General features: G+C 47.0%; 1 protein-coding gene across 1 annotated transcript in view; it reads left to right on the forward strand.

Moving 5' to 3' along the window:
• Positions 1–5,333: 5,333 nt before the first annotated feature.
• LOC121334187 (exocyst complex component 4) overlaps positions 5,334–20,238 on the forward strand; it is a gene marked incomplete at its 5' end in the record, with an annotated part of 213,738 nt that continues 198,833 nt past the window's right edge. The window contains 2 exons of the mRNA XM_041401096.1: positions 5,334–5,479; positions 10,535–10,623. Coding sequence (XP_041257030.1) covers positions 5,334–5,479; positions 10,535–10,623 — 235 coding nt within the window. The remainder of the gene's footprint in view (positions 5,480–10,534; positions 10,624–20,238) is intronic.

A 20,238-nucleotide genomic window follows, 5' to 3' on the forward strand; every position in this document is an offset into this window, starting at 1 on the left:
TTCTTTTTGGGAAAGAATAAAGAAATCCCTCCCAAACTCTGCAGCTAATGCTATCAGTGCTCCCCTCATTATCAATGCTAATTGGGAATTAGTGCCACACCTGGGAACTTTCATCTCCCTGCAGGGAGGGAGGAAGGGAAGGAACAAACCCCCAAATGACTTGGGAAGCACAACTTTCACCCAGACTGCCAGAGCAGCTCCCACAGAAGGGACCCTGGCCCAGAAACAAGTGCCCAGCGTAGGGATTGAAGTGGAGCTGGTTTGGGTGGCTTTTCAGTGGATATTTTTAATATCTGGCTTTTCTTGCCTTTCAAGTGGGTTGTCAGGTTGTGTCTTGCTGTGGTTTTTAATCAGCACAGGGCCAGATCACAACTTGTGACAGTGAAAGGTGAGGGTGATTAAAATCCTGCAGGAGGACGAAGAGACAGAGCAAGTGGGGAGCTGGGGCTGGGAGCAGGGACACAGGGAGCCCCTGGAGCCCAGGGACACTGGGGAGCACCAGGGACCTCTCAGGGCAGGCAGAAAGGGAAACCTGAGGCTGCTTTGGGAGGCCAAGTGCTGCCAGGATTATTCCCAGCCTGGCCCATGAGTTAATGGTGCTGAGAAATGAGAAGGGATTTCAATTTTATGCTGCACTTTGAAGCCAAATGTGCTGTGTTGAATGATGGAATGGTTTTGGGTGGGAAGGGACCCTAAAGCCCATCCCATTCCACTTCCCTGCAGTGTCCAGGGTCACCTCCCACTGTCCCAGGCTGCTCCAGCCCCAGTGTCCAGCCTGGCCTTGGACACTGCAGGGATGCAGGGGCAGCCCCAGCTGCTCTGGCAATTCCAGCCCAGCCAGGAATTCCTCATTGCCAAGATCCCATCCATGGCTGCCCTCTGGCAGTGGGAGCCATTCCCTGTGTCCTGTCCATCCCTTGTCCCCAGTCCCTCTGCAGCTCTCCTGGAGCCCCTGCAGGCCCTGGAATGTACTGGAAGCTCTCCCTGGATCATCTCTGGGGATCTCTCCCATCCCCTTGGCTGTGTCCTGTCACTGCTCATCCACATTTCCAGTTAATTACTTCACCCCAAAGAATTTGTGGAACTGTTGAATTCAGGGCAGTGGAGCAGGAAGAGCTTTCATCTGCCTGGCCCAGTTTTGGCTACAATTGAATTTTTTAACTGAAAAATGAACTCTCAATTCCTGTCTCCCTGCTTTCATCTTCCCAGAGGTACCCACATCCCTGGCAATGTCCAGGGCCAGGGCTTGGAGCAGCCTGGGGCTGTGGGAGGTGTCCCTGCCATGGCAGGGGTGGGACTGGATGGGCTTTATGATCCCTCCCAGTCCAAACCATTCTGGAATCTGATGAATTTTGAGATAATTATCAAAATCAGCTTTTACAGCTTCTGACTTTTTCATAACCTTGTATCCAGCCATCCTCCCCTGCCTTTGCAGTAAATAGTTTCATGGAGTACATTAACAATAAATTAATTTTTCCATCTTTTTTCCCAATATTTGGTATTTTCTGAATATCTTAGAGCAAACTCATCTCCTGGTTCTCTGTTTCACCTGTTACCCCCAGGGACAATTCATTCTGCTCCCAACCCAAACCTCTCTTGGTTTATTGTAATCCTGGAATTCACACTTAATATTCCCACTCCTGGACATAAAGTGACACCAGAATAGTGGAATCCATCATAAGTAGGTTTCATCCATAATGGAAGAACAAATTGCTTAATTTTTTTGCCTTTTTTTTCCCCCAACTTGATTAAGTTTGAGGGTTTAATTAGATTTTTGTGGCGATTTTCGGGTTGTTAACTTAAGTGGAGAAGATGAAATGCAAATAGGTGAATACAAACGGGTTTGCTAAATTAGTGTCAAAAATTAGCACAGTGGTTATTTTTACCAATAAACACAAATTTTCAAAGCCTGTGCTTAGGTAAAGTTTTAATTGAGATGGTTTAGGAATCAGATTTTCTCTGTGTGTTTGTATTATTATTTTTTTCCAAGCCATCCCAAATTGTTTCTAATTAGGGGCACGATTCCATTTGCCTGGATATTTATTCCTGTGTAATTTGTTTCAACTTAGGCAACACAGGAGTGATGAATTCTTTTCATTACCTCCAACTCTCTTTGATGGGCTTTGACTGGCTGATTATTCACATGGAACACATTTCCAACAGCCTGTGAGTAGGTAAAAATTCCTGAAAATAAACAGACTTTTGAAATACACTGACAAAAGTTCATTTTCGAGGGCTTTCATTTCATCTTCGGACACAAGGAAATTAAAATGGAATTACTTGGAGTCTGGTTTTATGTCTGCATTTTAAATACTATCAAATATTGGGCTGCAAAGGTTTCCCAGGGGGGACCCTCGTGTCACAAAGGGAATCCCCAGCCCCTCACTGAGTCATTTGGGGTTGGAAAATCAATCCTAAACTCCACTGGCAGCTGTGGGAATTCTTATTTTTGATGATGAAAGAAGCACGTTTGGGTTGGGAGCTAATAAAGGACATTTTTTGCAGATTTCCAGGGTATTTTCCATCATGTGGGACCCCCAGCACACACATGGATGTTTCCTATTTCTCCATATAAATATGTTGGCAGTATTTAAGCCCATAAATACATTTATAAACCAAGGTATTTTCACTGCACTTCTCACTATTGCAACCCTTTGTTTTCAAGAGCATTAATTATATTTATAATCAGTGTATAAAGCTCACCCACCCTCTTCCCATGGCTGCCACGGATGGAATCACCTCTGGGAACTTTTTGCTGGTTTGTTTTGGAACTTGGAGCAGATAGATTTGGTCAAAAATCCCTTCCCTGGAAGTGTCCAAGGCCAGGCTGGACTGGACCAGGAGCAACCTGGTCTGCTGGTCATGGCAGAGGATGGGACTGGCTGATCTTGGATATCCTTCCCAACCCAAACCATTCTTAGGGATATAAAATAAATTTTTACCAAATTAGAGCCAGTCCTCAGGATATAATTTTTTAAAAATAAAGCCACATTTCTGTTAATTAGAATTTTTGTGAGTTCTGGTTGTTTTTCCACACAGAACCCAAAAATCCCAGGCATTCTAGGGACACACTGATGCTGTTTTAGCATAGCTGCTGAGCTTTCTGTCCTGTAAGCACAGAGTTTGTGGTGATTGGGAGTGGGGCTGCTCCAGCCCCATCCCCAGGGCACAGCTGTGAGCAGCACTGACAGCAACGAGCCATGGAGTGCCCAGGGGTGCTGAGCAGCCACCCAGGGAACAGAGGGCACTGCATGAACAGCAGGGGATAAAAGATAAAAGGCTGGAGAACAACAAGGGTGGATGCTCGCAGCCTTCTGGAGTGGGGTGGTGTTACTGTGTGTGGGGTGAAGCTTTCTGATACTGCATGGTGCCACTCTGGGTGTTGTGGCTGTCTCAACTGCGACACTAATGCAGTGCAGGATTTGAAAAATATAAAAGCTAAAATTCTAAGGCATCACCAGAATGTGCTTCAACCTCATCATGGAATGGTTGCCTGGGAAGGTGTAGGCACAGAATTTGTGGAAATTGGGGGTGGGGCTGCAGCCCAGCCTCATCCCTAGTGGGTACAGCTGTGAGCAGCAGGTGAGCAGCACTGACAGCAACGAGCCATGGAGTGCCCAGGTGTGCTGACCAGGGAGCAGAGGGCACACAGGTGCACTGCATGAACGTGAGGGGATAAAAGGCTGGGCTGAAGGATGACATGGGTGGATGCTTGCAGCCTTCTGAGGTGGGGTGGTGTTACTGTGTGCTACAACACTAATGCAGTGCAGGATTTGAAAAATATAAAAGCTGAATTTCTAAGGCATCATCAGAACGTGCTTCAACCTCATCATGGAGTGGTTGGGTGGGAAGGTGTAGGCACACAGTTTGAGGTTTGGGAGTGGGGCTGTGGCCAAGCCTCATCCCTAGTGGGTACAGCTGTGAGCAGCAGGTGAGCAGCACTGACAGCAATGAGCTATGGAGTGCCCAGGGGTGCTGAGCAACCACCCAGGGAACAGTGGGCACACAGGTGCACTGCATGAACAGCAGGGGATAAAAGGTTGGGCTGAAGGACGATGTGGGTGGATGCTCACAGCCTTCTGGAGTGGGGTGGTGTTACTGTGTGTGGGGTGAAGCTTTCTGAAATTGCATGGTGACACTCTGGGTGTTGTGGCTGTCTCAACTGTGACACTAATGCAGTGCAGGATTTGAAAAATATAAAAGCTGAATTTCTAAGGCATCATCAGAACGTGCTTCAACCTCATCATGGAGTGGTTGGGTGGGAAGGTGTAGGCACACAGTTTGAGGTTTGGGAGTGGGGCTGTGGCCAAGCCTCATCCCTAGTGGGTACAGCTGTGAGCAGCAGGTGAGCAGCACTGACAGCAATGAGCTATGGAGTGCCCAGGGGTGCTGAGCAACCACCCAGGGAGCAGAGGGCACTCAGGTGCACTGCATGAACAGCAGGGGATAAAAGGTTGGGCTGAAGGACGATGTGGGTGGATGCTCACAGCCTTCTGGAGTGGGGTGGTGTTACTGTGTGCTACAACACTAATGCAGTGCAGGATTTGAAAAATATAAAAGCTGAAATTCTAAGGCATCACCAGAACGTGCTTCAATCTCGTCATGGAGTGGTTGGGTGGGAAGGTGTAGGCACACAGTTTGAGGTTTGGGAGTGGGGCTGTGGCCGAGCCTCATCCCCAATGGCTACAGCTGTGAGCAGCAGGTGAGCAGCACTGACAGCAACGAGCTAGGGAGGGCCCAGGGGTGCTGAGCAATCACCCAGGGAACAGAGGGCACACAGGTGTAGGGTGTGAGCATGAGGGGATAAAAGGCTGGGCTGAAGGACAACAAGCAGGGTGTGAGCATGAGGGGATAAAAAGTTTGGCTTAAGGACGACAAGGGTGGATGCTCACAGCCTTCTGGAGTGGGGTGGTGTTACTGTGTGTGGGGTGAAGCCTTCTGAAATTGCATGGTGACAGTCTGGGTACCGTGGCTGTCTCAACTGTGACATGTGCTGTGACAGGATGGACGGAGGGATGGAAGGAAGGATGGAAGGTGTAGGCACACAGTTTGAGGTAACTGGGAGTGGGGCTATGGCCGAGCCTCATCCCTGACGGGCTGCAGCTGTGAGAAGCAGGTGAGCAGAATTGCAGGTGATGAGCCAGGAGCACTGAGCAGTCACAGAGGGAGCAGAGGGGATAAAAGGCTGGGCTGAAGGACAGCAAGGGCAGATGCTTGCAGCCTTCTGAGGTGACTGGATGTTCCTGTGTGTGGGTCAATGCTTAAAGCCTTCTGAAGTAGCCTGTGTGTGTGGTGGCCCTGTGCAGCGTTGTGAGCTCTGTCCCTCCCCTCAGATGCTGCTGACGGAGTACCTGGACATGAAGAACACGCGCACGGCCTCGGAGCCCTCGGCCCAGCTCAGCTACGCCAGCTCCGGCCGCGAGTTCGCCGCCTTCTTCGCCAAGAAGAAACCCCAGAGACCCAAGAACCCTCTCTTTAAGTAAGTGCAGGGGTTTTAAAAGCTGTGCCTAAGCTGCCTTTGGTCCCTGGAGTGCTGCTGGTAATCGCAGTTTCACAGTGTGAGAGGTGTGGAAGTTCCTGGATGGGGATTTAATGCCCGGAGCTGAAGATCTGTTACGGATTCAGCGCTGGGTTTTAGAGCTGAGCTCTTCCCAGGGCTCATTCCAGGACTGGGAATCCCATTACAGGAGCTGCTGCAGAGCATGGAGTGATCCATTCTGCCTGTCTTTGTCCATGGTAAATTCAGGACCTGTTAGAGAGAGCGATAAAGGGCACTGGACAAAGGGAATTAAGATAACTGTGTAATTACTGCATAGACTAAGCACTTAATCCTGTCACTAACTCCTTTAATTCAGCGGTCAGGCTGCAAAGAATTAAGTGGTTGGGAGGAGAGTGTAAGGGAGAGGAGGATGAGAAAGGCTGGGTGGCCAAGGGAAGGAACTGGGAGAGCAAATTTGTGCAGCAGTAAGGAGTGAGGAGTTGCTGAGCAGTGCTGGTGGGAGAGGAGATTCACACCTGGATTTGGGGGAGCTGTGCTGGAATTTTCTTCTCTTCCCCCCCCTACCTGTGCTGGCCATTCTCTTGGGTCTCTTGAGGATTATGGAGAGGACCTAAAAGTGCTGTTTTGTGCTCCCAGTAGATGTCCTCTCATAGTACCTGGGATACCAGTTAGAAGTCCAAGTCTTCCACTTTGCTCTCCCAGGATGAGCTCTCCTGCAACCCCCTGTTATTAGAGGTTAAGTATTGCCTCCTTCCCCTGTCAACCCATGATTATTACCCCTCACCCTTTTAAAAACTCTCTCATGGCCATTTTGGGCTGAGAATTCCACTTGGAATTTACTCTGACCTGCAGAAGGATATTGGAACAAAATAGGGCTGCTCATCCCATGTCTGTCCCCGAGCGTCCAAGGACCCGAGTTTGGGGTTTGAGGACTAAATTTGGGATTAAAGCTGGAAGAATGAGGATGCTGTGGCTCACCTGGAGCAGGCTGAGGCTGGGTGGAGTTTGTCAGCAGAGAGGAGGTGGCTGTAATTGTTCAAAGGCAGGTGAATCACCTCGTGGGAGCAGCATCTCTCCCCGCTCCCGGCGCTGTCCCCACAGTGACAGCAGCACTTATTGGGATCTCTCATTTGCTTATCTGTCAGCTGTCACCATATCTATGGAAATCTCCCTTGAAATGGAATTTCTCAGCCCTCTGAGCTCTGTACGTGTTTGATGGAGTGTTATTCTTGTCTCCCCTCCCATCTCCAGTGCTTTCTGTGCCAGGCTCCTTTCCCTGCCTTTCCATTAGCTCTGGCCAAATCTCTCCTCTTGTCACCACAAAAATCTGCATTTCATTCCTCAGCAGTCTCTTAGGGCAGGGCTCCACCTCGTGTTTTGCTCGCAGGTGGATGCAGGTGTTGGTGCTGTGTCCTGTGGTAGCTGTGAGCCGATTTCATTAATATTAAATACTGAGCTAATTTAATTAATATTAAATATTTCTGCTAGTTATGTCCTCAAGGAATAGAGGGAAGTTGTGTCATGCTCTCTGGAAATCAGGAGCTGGTATTTAGAAGAAACTTTGAATCCTTATTTCCTTTAAAATGGGTATAATAAAAAAAAATATTTCTTTAGTTGCGATGTTGACTTGAAAAAGAAAGCTTCAGATGAAGGGGAATTTGGGTAATGCATGCCATCATAAACTTCCTTTTTTTTAGGCTTTCTTCTGTTCCCCAAAGTAGCCAAGGGCATGCTTAGGTGGCCAGATCAGTTTTCCAAGATGGAAATCAGGAAATAAGACAGGAGTGAATTGTACAGGCAGGAGCTGAACACCCAATAAATCAGTCCCAGACTTGGCTGTAATTCTGTGCAATTCTAAAGAAAACAGAAATGTTTTGAAAGCTTTGTGGGAGGATCAGCATTGGGAAGGGAGTTACAAGGAGTTGAGTGGGAACAGGAATGTGGGGAAGGGCAGCTCGAGGAAGAGGAAGGAAAATAGGGGACAAAAAATGGATGGTTATGAAAAAGAAGGGATGAGGTCAGGGTTTGGTGCCTGGAAAGACCTGTGGGATAATGCTGCTTTTATTGTCTCACTGAGGACAGAAAGGAACCCAGAGCCAACAATTTACAGCTCATTTAATTAAAATCAGAAGGGTTTGTTGTATTTTGATAAATCGTTATTAGTTCAGTTGCAATAACACCAACACTCAGAGTCCAAATTAAAGCAGAAAAGCCTCATTAATAGTAATAATCTTAACACTAGTGGCCAGGAAAGCTGTGAAATGCTTTCCCCTGTCTCGGGTGTGGTGCTCGTGTTCCCAGTGTCCCTCTGGGCAGCACTGAGGCCGATTCCACCTTCCTGAGCTGCGGGACTGGGGAGGCCATGAGGAGTGCTGCAGCAAATCCTCACCATCCTCAGGTCTTCTTGTGACACAAGTTTCCTTTCCAAGTGAGGTCTCTGATGCCTCGGGGTTTGGCTTTTCTATTTTTCACATTCTGTGCTGCTTTAGTGTGTGGGTCTGGGCTTCACATTATGGGATGGTGAGCTCTGTGCACAGAGCAGGGAGACAAAACAATTCCTGCTCCAGCTGGGCACCAAGGACAAATGATCCAAATCTCAGCCCAAGAGCACAAACCCCGTGGGCTGGAGAGAGAAAAACAAGCAGGATGGGAGTGCAGGGGCTGAGCTGGAATTGGACACTGAACTGCAATGTGCACATGGAGCAGAGCTGATCCCAGGGAGAGACCCCGGGAGCGCTCGTGCATTTTGGGACCATTTGGGTTCATCTTGGGGGCAGCCCTGGCTGGGCTCTTGTGCTGCCAAGGTGCATCTGTTGAGGATATATTTTTAATTAATCCCTGATTTATTCTGTAACTGTGTCCAGCCTCTGTTCTAGGGCAGCCTGCACAAGGCATCAGGAACAACAGGTTCATTATTCCACCAGGGAAAGCTCTGTCTCTGCAGAGGAAGAGACTGCAGCTCCTCTTCACTGCAGCAATGATTTCCAATCTCATTTCGAAGACCTGGAGTTAAAAGGATGAAGAAAATACCTCAACTATTCCCAAAGATGCTCTTTCTTGTCACCTATAACTGAAATCCTCAGTCCTGCCCATGGGTCCCAGGCCACACCACAGGTACCCAGAGGCTGGCACACAATCTTCTTCTCTATATTGCAGCAGGAATTTTATTATTCTTCCAAGCAAGACTTCCCAGAGCTTTCCTAGCTAGCTGAGAATGACATTTTTATGGGATTAACAGTTGCAATCTGCAGCAAATCCTCACCATCCTCAGGTCTTCTTGTGACACAAGTTTCCTTTCCAAGTATGGTCTCTGATGCCTCAGGGTTTGGCTTTTCTATTTTTCACATTCTGTGCTGCTTTAGTGTGTGGGTCTGGGCTTCACATTATGGGATGGTGAGCTCTGTGCACAGAGCAGGGAGACAAAACAATTCCTGCTCCAGCTGGGCACCAAGGACAAATGATCCAAATCTCAGCCCAGGAGCACAAACCCCGTGGGCTGCAGAGAGAAAAACAAGCAGGATGGGAGTGCAGGGGCTGAGCTGGAATTGGACACTGAACTGCAATGTGCACATGGAGCAGAGCTGATCCCAGGGAGAGACCCCGGGAGCGCTCGTGCATTTTGGGACCATTTGGGTTCATCTTGGGGGCAGCCCTGGCTGGGCTCTTGTGCTGCCCGAGGTGCATCCATGGAGGAGATCCTTTCAATCCATCCCTGCTTTATTCTGGAACTCTGCCCAGCCTCTGTCCTAGCTCAGCCTTCTCAAGGCATTATGTCCACTGGAGCTGTTTGAAGGTGCTCTGTCCCCACCATGAGCTCCCTGGTCCCCAGAGCCCATCCAGGCACTCCCAGGAAATGGATTTTTTTGCTTCTTTTTTTGCTAAGGTTGGAATTAAATGTGTGAGACAGTATTTCTTGTTGCACTCAGATGTTTATTAGTTCTTATCTATGTTACAGTCTCACAAGCTGGGAGTTTTGTAGTCCTTAATTTTAATAAGCTAAAAATGAAGACACATCTCTCTTTCTTACAAGGTTTTTTAAGGATAAGCTAATTAAGAAATGTCACTTAAATTATTTTTACTTTTAACCCAATAACTAACTACTTTTGGCTTGTAATGGGGACTATATTTAATTACACAATACTACTTAAACTTATTAAGAAGGTAAAGAAGGACCAGCTTCTGCCCTAAAACTTCTGTCTTGCTTTATATATATTCTAAAACCTGAAACTCTTAAGTTTTTCACCATGTGATATTACACACTTCTATTGAAGCTATGCACTTATAATCTTAGTTTTAGCATTCATTTTTGGAAGCTTTTTCTACAGCCTCAGGTCAATGCAGAGTTCTCCTGGGGGTCAGTGCCTGGCAGCACAGAAAGTCTGAAATTCTCAGTAACCCGGGTTCCAACACCCAGGATTGGTTTTTTTTGTGGGTTTTTTTGGGAAGTGCCTGCCTGGAGCAACAGCCCTTGGCCATGGGGGTGTTCCCAGCACTCATCTGTGTCAGGCACAAAGCCCATGGCCATGGGACACTTGTGGTCACAGGGACCTTGAGCTGTCCTCAGTCACTGAGGTGTCAGATAATGGCCCAGTTTGGGGCCTTTTACTGTTGTTCCAACACCCAGGATTGTTTTTTTGTGTTTTTTTTTTTTTTTGGGGAAGTGCCTGCCTGGAGCAACAGCCCTTGGCCATGGGGGTGTTCCCAGCACTCATCTGTGTCAGGCACAAAGCCCATGGCCATGGGACACTTGTGGTCACAGGGACCTTGAGCTGTCCTCAGTCACTGAGGTGTCAGATCCGGGCCCAGTTTGGGGCCTTTTACTGTAAGTGCCAAAAATCCTCTTGATGGGGCTGAAATGGTTGGAAAATATTTGGTCCTTATGGATTATTAGAGCCATACAATAAATAATAATTGATTGGTCCTTAATTTCCAGGAGAACAATATCTTTACGTTTTATATGATGAAGAGCTGAGTGGTGCTCACAAGAAGGATGCTTCCAGTGCCTGAAATTGACTGAATTCCTTTGAATTCCAGGTTTGAATCCTCATCCCATGCCATCAGCATGAGTGCCTACCTGAGGGAGCAGAGGAGGGAGCTGTACAGCAGGAGTGGGGAGCTGCAAGGTATGGAAAGGAATCCTTGGTAATTGGATAATTCCCTTCTGCAGGAGCTGGAATATCCTGCCCAGCCTCTGGCAGGTATTGATCTCTGCTCTGAGTCACTCCAAGTTTGAAGCTCTTGTTCATTATGAGGTTGTGAAGGGTTTCTCTATTTTCTCAGCATTTTCAGCTGGAGCTCGAGGTCTTAAAAAATACTCCTAAAACAAAAGGTGAAATAGAAACAACCTCACCTTGAGCACTGGGTTTGGGTGTTGGATATTTGTCTGTGTCCTTGCTATGATACTTACCCTGCATTGCTTTGGGAGCTGAGCTCAGGCAGCTCAAATTTGAAGCTGGATGGGTTAAAGTGACCAATTCTTTGTGTTTTGTACATTTGAGGAGCTGCAGTTTGCAGATGGTGAATCTGGGGACCTGGGCTGCTTTTGCTGGTTTATAGTGCCCATGGCAGGTGCTCTGTGTGCCCTGCTCTTGCATGCCATCATTTCCCTTGTTTTTCCTGGGGATCTGGGCTGCTTTTGCTGGTTTATATTGCCCATGGCAGGTGCTGTGTGTGCCCAGGGAAGTGTCCCCTGCTCTTGCATGCCATCATTTCCCTTGTTTTTACTGGGTGATCCAGTGGTTGGGCTTGGCAGCAGAATCAAGGGAAATATCCCAAGACTGCCATGATCATCTACAGCAGGGCTAAATTCTTTTGTATCATCTAATCCAGTTTCTTCCTGGGCTAATCATAACAAGAAAATAATTCATGTCCTTCAAATATTACAGTGATGACCAAGGGCAGAATTTCTCTTGGAACTCTTGTCCTTGACAATCTTCAGCTGGCTTTTAATTGAGAATGTTCTATAATTTACAAGAGAATTTCTGGATGCCTTTGTGTTCCCCTCCTCCTTTCACAACCTGTCCTCAGAGACAATCCCACAAGGGTGTGAAAAAAAGCCTTGAGAGGCAGAGATTGTTTTGGTGACAGCTTGAGTCACTTGGGTGGCTGCAGAAGGTGATCTCTACTGATGAGCAGGGGTGCAATGGCTCTGTGGTGAATTCTGAGCTCCTTTTGGGTGGACTGAGAAGGAAGAAGCTGAGGGTGACAGCTGCCCACCCCCTGATCCCACAGCCTGTGGGAATGAAGGGATGGGGAGGAACCTGCCAGCTAAGCTGGGATCTCACCTTGCACACACCTGGGAGGTGTGGAGCTCACAGCCCTCTGCCTTTTGGGATTCAGGTTCTCACCTTCAAAAGTGTCACACGGCCAGGACTGGCTGGGAGATGTCCCCCAGGTCAGTGGGATGGTTCATGTTCCATCCCATTAATGGGTTTTATTCCAGGAGGATTTAAGTAGTTCCTTCTCCATAGTTTTGAGCTCCCTATTACAAACTGTGTGGGACAAGTGTGGGCTAAAAGCCAAGAAATTTTTGGCTGTTGAGAATTTTGAGCTTTTTGGGGCCATCAGAGAGCCTGCAGCACTTGCTCCAGAATTTCCCATCCCTTTGGGATGAGTCTTGCCTTCTGTCATTCCCAGTTGTCCACGTGGCTTTAAAAACAAGCAGAGAACAGAACTGACTTTCTCCATATCTGTGTCCTCCTCCAGGTGCCTCGTGGCTGGGATTTGGGGATTTTTGTGATTAGTGCTGCTACACTGAGGGTTTTAAGGAGCTCCTGTCCAGGGTTTGGAGCTCATTTAGAATCAGATTTCATGGAAGAGTGATTCCTTACGGATACAAGACAAATCTTGGGGCAGCATTTGGGATGAGCAGGACACTGGGAACATTTCCAGGAGAGGAGGATGCAGCAGAGCTGCTCAGGGAGCCTGGGTGGGCAAGAACAAAGCCCAGGAGCTGACAAAGGAGTAAAGGACAAAACAGGAATTAGTGTGGAGAGGGCCAAGATCCTGCTGCCCTTTGCAGCTCAATTGGAAGAGCCTGGACGTGATGCAGTAGGTGACACAAAGTCAGTGTGGGGAGGCAGTGGGGACAATAGATGAGATGACTTTGCTGAGATCCTTTGCAGTTGAACCATCAAGAAAAGTTTCCCTTTGAACTTCACGTTAAAAATGCAGTAACCTCTGTCTCTATTATGAGCTGCTGTTCCCTTTTAGGTTGCTCATTAATCTTCCTGAATCCCAGACCACAGCAAGATCTGCATTTGGATTTTTATATATATATATATTTATTTTTTTTATCCCTTTTAAAGAGAAATACAATTTAATTGTTCAATCAGGTTAGTGGAAAGCAGGCATGTGACACTCTGTCTTCTGTGAACACTGCACAGTTTCTGTTCCCAACAGCCTGATCCACAGGGATGATTTTTCAGTGGCAGCAGGGGGAGGGTGACTTGTTAGGGAATCTTTTTTCCTGAAAAGATCTTCAAAGAAACATATGCATGAAAAGAAAGGAATTTATAAAAGTTTAGCTCACGCTAACTTTTCGACACAAGAATTTAATTTAAATAGCCTTAAAAACGTGTGAAGATCAGAGTGATGCTTTGTCATTAACCCCTTTGATTTGGACTGAAATAGTGCAGAGCATGAGGCTCACATTATCCCTCAGTGGGAGAAAGGGACCTGCTGCAAGTGGTTTAGAGCTGGAATTCTTCTGTCTCATTCCACTGAAATTGCAGGAGAAAGACTTTGGCCAAGTGTTTTTTCCCTTGAAGTTGGCCACACAAGTTCTCTGACAACTGTCATTAAAAAATAAAGGTGGGGGTGAATACAGAAGTGAAATATTTCCTTCTGGACTGGTATAGTCTGGGGAGAGCTGGGGGTGCTTACCTGGAGAAGGGAAGGATCCAGGGAGAGCTTCCAGCACATTCCAGGGCCTGCAGGGGCTCCAGGAGAGCTGCAGAGGGACTGGGGACAAGGGATGGACAGGACACAGGGAATGGCTCCCACTGCCAGAGGGCAGCCATGGATGGGATCTTGGCCATGAGGAATTCCTGGCTGGGCTGGAATTGCCAGAGCAGCTGGGGCTGCCCCTGCATCCCTGCAGTGTCCAAGGCCAGGCTGGACACTGGGGCTGGAGCAGCCTGGGACAGTGGGAGGTGTCCCTGCCATGGCAGGAGTGGCACTGGATGATTTTAATCCCAACCCAAACCAATCTGGGATTTTAGGAACCTTCCAGGTTGCTTATCTCTGGCAAAGGATGGCGAATGTGGCAGTAAAACAAAGCTCTGGTACAATAACACAATAAATTATAGTGGATCATTTTTAGAATTAAAAATCCACTATTTTTTTTTTTTTCTTGCTGGCTGGGTGATAAATGGAAAGCCTTGAATAGCCCTCAGACACAAATCTAAATTTGGGAAGTGAATTTTTGTTACTCCTCACTCTACTGCTCATCCACTCTCCACCCAAGCCTGAAAAAATCCTTACCATAAGGTTTTAAGCAATTAAAGAAAAACAACGAGAAACTCTGCTAATTAAGATCTTGATGCCAAGAAATAGCAGCAGAGGCACAGAGGATCTGCTTTGACAAGGGCACCATGTAAGGCCAGGTCCAGGGAAAATGCTGTTATTTGTAGGTGCCTTGTTCCATTTGGATTCACCCAAGGGCTGCCTCAGGGAGCCAGCTGTGCTCGGCGGTGACAGAAACCAAAGCTGACATTTGGGATAATGAAAATTCGGTTCAGCACCTCTGCAAGATGTGGATGATAATGTGTTGTCAGTCAGAGGGGCTGGGGAGGGGGAAGAGGGAACAGGATTCATGTCTGGTTAAAGGAGATGTGGTGACAAGTGGCTTGTGCTGGTTTAAAAAATATTCCTTAAAGAAGGATGGGGAATAAACCAGCGCAAAAATCAGCTGAGGAAGGGGAGCCGATGTGATATCCCGAATTTCCTGTCACACCACTGCTTTTGTCTCATGATGAGCAGGATCACAGTTGGCTTTGAGCTTGGGCAGGGCTGGGGGGAGAAGGCAGAGCAGGGATTTTCAAGGTTTTGCCAGCTCTGAAGCAATCAGCTCCCCCAGCCCCTGCAAAGCCACTCCTGATTTCCTCGGCGTGTGTTTGTCCCGATGTAGCGGATTAGAGACACGGCCTCTTCAAAGGCTGCCCAATCAAGGAGGGGTTATTAAAACCAGGCTGCTTTATGACTGAGAATTAATTAGAGCAGCATTTTCATGCAAAACATCCAATTTTTTGATTAGCAATGGAGCAGGGTTGCAATTAACACTCGAGGAAGCTTGAATTTCCAGCGTTTTGATTCTCAGGAAATGAGATTATCAAACTGGGGTCAGGCCCTTGACAGCAAAAGGGGGATTATGTGTAAGAAAATCGTCTGTTTCTTGATTTTTCCTCAGAGATTGTTACTAAAGCTACAACAGTTCAGAGGGAGATACCTAAAAAAAGGAGGCAGGAGGGTCCCTTTGCTTTGTCAGTGCAAAGAGCTCCTGGTGTTGGGGAGAGCACTTTTGGCATTTCATCTACAGCAACAGGTTCCCATTGCTGGGTGGGGTCAGCCCTCCTTTTCCCATCCATGTGGGTTTGTTTTCTTCCTTTTCAACGATGTTTTTGATCCCTTCCAGGTGTCTAAATGTGTGTATTGCTGCTTATTAAAGGCTGACCTCAGCCAGCAGTCGAGTCTGTGAAGAAGGATCAGGGCATCTCTGGTTAATCCTGGAGAACATTTGGGGGGGTTGAATTTCCCACTTAATTCTTGTCACTCCTCAGGGAGAGGGGAGGTGTTGAAAGTCAGGCTTGGGCTGTGAAATCTCTGCTTTGTGTGGGGGAATTTGAGCAAGGTAAGGCAGGACAAGGAATTTTGGTGTCAGTGAGCACTGGAATGTCACTGTCATGGAATGGTTTGGGTTGGAAAGGACCTTAAAGATCACCCAGCTCCATCCCCACTGCCATGGCAGGGACACCTCCCACTGTCCCAGGCTGCTCCAAGCCCCAGTGTCCAGCCGGGCCTTGGACATTCCAGGGATCCAGGGGCAGCCCCAGCTGCTCTGGGCCTCCCCACCTGGGTCTTGACCTCAGGCTCCTCTTCCTTTAATCTTTAACCCTTGCACTGTTCTCACTTCAGAGCCCAAACACCTCTCAGGTGCCACATGATCCTTTTGGAACAGGAAAACCAAAAATAGGGGCATGAAGGTAGTGTGTGATGAGAGGAGCTTCTCAGAGATGGAGAATCCATGCTGGAATAGTGCCTCAGGTTTTAGGTTTTGTATTTTTCACATTCAGAGCTGCTTTAGTGTGTGGGTCTGAGCTTCACATTATGGGATGGTGAGCTCTGTGCACAGAGCAGGGAGACAAAACAATTCCTGCTCCAGCTGGGCACCAAGGACAAATGATCCAAATCTCAGGCCAGGAGCACAAACCCCGTGGGCTGGAGAGGGAAAAACAAGCAGGATGGGAGTGCAGGGGCTGAGCTGGAATTGGACACTGAACTGCAATGTGCACATGGAGCAGAGCTGATCCCAGGGAGAGACCCCGGGAGCGCTCGTGCATTTTGGGGCCATTTGGGTTCATCTTGGGGGCAGCCCTGGCTGGGCTCTTGTGCTGCCCCAGGTGCATCCATGGAGGAGATCCTTTCAATCCATCCCTGCTTTATTCTGGAACTCTGCCCAGCCTCTGCTCTAGGTTAGCCCTCACAGGGCATCAGAATCAGCTTTGATTGTTGTTGCCAGCCTGGATTCTCTATCCTCACAACTCTCCCACATCTGCCATGCTTCTCTCCCCTGTTGATGGGAGGAAGCACCATCCTCCTTGTATGAAAATCCCAGAAATACTCCACTTTCACTCATTCTGCTGGAAGCTGCTCCAGCAGGACTGGTTGGGTTGTGGTGTTACAGTTGGGACTCGCTGTGTCCCAGTGCCTTGTTTGCAAAGCAATCCTTGATTTTCAAGGCACTTATTTACAGCTGTTTTCCAGCTTTGAATCTGGATTACTGAAGCATTTGAGGGCTTTGTGGTGAATTTACAAAGACAACATGGAATTATCTTGTATTATGCAGATTAGAACAGAATAGGTGGAGAATGTTTATGCCTGTGAACAGTAATACTCTGTTTTATATCAATTACTGGAGTTTTTTCCAGGAGGAGCAAGCTTTTAGAAGTACTGAGCCATGGAATTTATGCTTTTGCCTAAATGTCAGTAGTGAGCCATTTATTTAAACACCATGGAGTTAGGCTGTGAAATGAGGAATAAAATATCCATGGGAGTTCAGCTCAGCTGGGTCACTATTTAACCTGGATGTTGATCAGTTAATCCTGATTTTTTTGGGATCTTGAGTCATCATGCTGGCCAAAACTGCAATACATTTTTTTTTCCACACAGTGTTGTGAAGAGATTTATACTATATATATATATATACACACACAAAATATATTTGGACTTTGATCCTTGTGGCTCCCTTCCAATTGAGGATATTCTATGATTCCATCTTCTTTCTAGGATAATTGATTGCTATGTTGGCATTGTATATTTTTTTCTTTTGTTTCTTCTGGCCTTTTTGACAGTGTAGAGTCCTGAGATGCTCATGGATGTTTATGTTTTCTATTGAAATCTTGCTGACATTTGAATTTTTCATCAAATTCTTCTTTTCATATTGAGGTTTCTCCACGTTTTTGCGGGTCAAATTTCTTTGTTTTCACCAGCTTGCTTAGCAAGGCTTTGATAAATACATTGCTGAAACATTCCTTTTCTTTCTCCCATTTGATGGTGTGTATAATCCTAATTTAAAAAACAGCCCAATGCAATTATCTGTGGGGGCTGAGCCACTTTCTTGCCTCTTCTGCAAATTTTATCCCTTTCAAGCTGAGACTTCTCCAGGAAGTAATTCCACATCACAGGGGATGGCAAATTCCAGCAGAGACCTTCAGGGTGAGCGTGGAGGGAGCTGCTGCTGCTCTTGTACCTGTTCAGGGGGTAAAGAAGTGTTTAATCTCTGGCCCTGTCATTCTGCTGCCTCTAATCTGTGTCTGAAATCCCTTCAAAACGCGACACCATTGTTTTTCAAGGAGCATAACAAATGCACCCCAGACGGCTGTATTAGCATTTGGGGTTTTTTCCTCACAGCCAAGAGGTTTTTATCTTAATAATGTTGAAATGGAACTTTACAGTGGCAGAGGAGTGAGCAGGCTCAGAAAACTCTGCTTTTAAAGAGGGCTGAAGCCATTTAGGTGAGCATGAATTAACATTTCCCTCGTCTTGTAAAGGTCAGCCTTTAAATTGAGATTCACCACGCTCAGCCCAAAGCCCGGGTTGCAGAGCCCTCTCTCCAAAAAGGAGGCACAAATTGGCAGCATAATCTCATCAGAGGCTGAGGTTAGGTGGTAATAAATCACTCAATTCACAGAGAACGAGGCTGCCACGGAGCACAAAACACGCCAGATGCTCCAAAGACTTTTGTGGCTTCGAGTTGGAATAACAGTTGGAGGATCTGTAGATGTCTTGAGTTTTTTTCCTAATAAGGAAGAACTGTTGGGGGAGAAAGTAATTTTTACCTAATTAAATGATTAAAATGCTGCACGTTTGATTTAATGTTGGTTGTTATCCATTTTACACACACAGGAATTGGAGGTGTTGCTCTCCTGTGTTTCCATGTGTGTATCATAGATCGGAAATTATTGCCAAAAAAAAAGGCAACAGCTTTCATGGATCCATTATTCCCTGCCTTTTGTGAGAAGATAAATGTGTGCTGAGGAGGTGATTCTCTTCTGCAGGATGAAGATGGAACTTTAATCCATGAAGGGATGTGATTTAGGGGTCTGAAGATACAAAAGCTGCCAAATTCTCAAGGGCTCTGTGGGCCAAGTGCATCAATTGCTGTTGGAGTTCTTGTTTAATATATCATGGAATAATGTGTTAGAACGCTTTCTTATCAAAACATGGAAATATGGATGTTTTCCAGGAGAGGAGAGTTTCCTTGAATAGGGTTTTACATCCAGTAATAATGTGAGGAGATGGGCAGGGGAAAGGGTGTTTTTATGGAGGCTGAGGGTGGAGAAAAGGAATATCTGTGAGAATCATGGAATCAGAGACTGGTTTGGGTTGGAAGGGATCTTAAAATCATCCAGTGCCATGGGCAGGGACACCTTCCACCCTCCCAGGGTGCTCCAAGCCCCATCCAACCTGGCCTTGGACACTTCCAGGGATCCAGGGGCAGCCACAGCTTCTGTGGGCAGCCTGTGCCAGGGCCTCCCCACCCTCATGGGGAAGATTTTTTTCCCTGAGCTTTGAATCCTCCTGATATTTAAAATGGGTTTTTAAATCTCTTATCTCCTGGATTTTTGTTGGTTTTGAAGCTTGAGTGGAATTGTCCATTCCAGAGTGGGTAGTCCCCTATGATGGTTTGAGATGGCATAATTAAAATTCTATTTATAGGTTTACCAGATTAAGTCATTGAAGGCCATCATGTGCCTGTTGAGTCCATCTGTAAAGGGGCTCATTTTGGTCATTATTCCAATTTAACTGACCTGAGAGGTGTGAACTTGGATGCATTAATTGAAAAATTTTGGAATGGACCACCTAGCACTGGGAAAAGGGAACCTTCCTCTCCAGCTGGCCCTGAGTACCTCTTCAGCTGAATGACAATAATAATAATAATGTGAGGAGTGGAGGCTCCATGGGGTGATCCTTGTGGTCAGCTCCTTTGGGGACATGGCCTGGGTGAATCCACATTCTTCTGCAAAGGGCAGGGCTGGGCTTTGGGATCCACTTGAGTTATTCCAGGCCTCAAAGGTTATTTCTGAACCTGATAAATTTGGTGGAGTTGCACATCTCAAAGTGATCAGAGCCAGCAGTTGGCTCCTGGAGGGATCTGGGCTGGCTGAAGCAGGAGGGAAAGGTGCCTTGCAAGGGTTCTAGGGCTGTGCTTTCCAAGTTAACTGTCACCAGAAAATGTGATTTTGGGCAAAATGAGAGACATTTCTCTGCCTTGGTTTCCCAGAGCGTTTTTGAGTGGTAGGGCTTCTCAGGAGTCCCAGCACTGTTGCCGTGACACAGCTTTTCTTCTGTGCATATTCCCTCTCTCCTCCTAAAATTCTGAGGCCCCTCTTTCCTTATGACAAAGGGTCTCTTTTCATCAGCAGGTTCAGAGTTTCAGCAAATGTCTGGTGCTGTCACAGAGTCCTTGGGTTTTGTGTCCCCAGTGGCGACCAGGATCTCATTAATTGGCTCAGTTTGGGAGAGGAGTGTTCTTGTGAAGCCACTTCCCCAAGAATTAATTTGATTATACACCAGGCAGAGATTGGTCACCCTGTACAGTCATTAATGTGCCACATTTGTGTGCTTTGCTAAAGCAAAGAGGACAGGGAAGGGTGTTCCATGTTCCAAGTGGTGTTTGCATTCCCCACATCAATGTGCACACCAGGCCTGCATTTAAATTCATGTTCTGGATATCAATTTCCCGAATTTTCCCGCTTCCCTTGCCAGTCTTTTGAGCCTTGCAGTCACCACAAAGGCGGAGAAGTTGTTGAAACCAGATTTTTCTGTGTTTTCTCCACATAAAACTCATGCAGCTGCCTGCAGGAGGTTGTTCCAAGCGTGCTGGAGAAAGCCAGACTGATTCATTTTCCTCGAAACATCGGGTGCAGCAAATCCTCACCGCAGATCTCATTAGTGTTTTCATATCTCATTGTAATTACTTAATAATATAATACCAAAGCCTTGCTGCTCAGTAGCTG

The sequence above is a fragment of the Onychostruthus taczanowskii genome, unplaced genomic scaffold, assembly GCF_017590055.1.
Source record: "Onychostruthus taczanowskii isolate IOZ18803 unplaced genomic scaffold, ASM1759005v1 scaffold184, whole genome shotgun sequence".
NCBI classification, from domain to species: Eukaryota; Metazoa; Chordata; class Aves; order Passeriformes; family Passeridae; genus Onychostruthus; species Onychostruthus taczanowskii.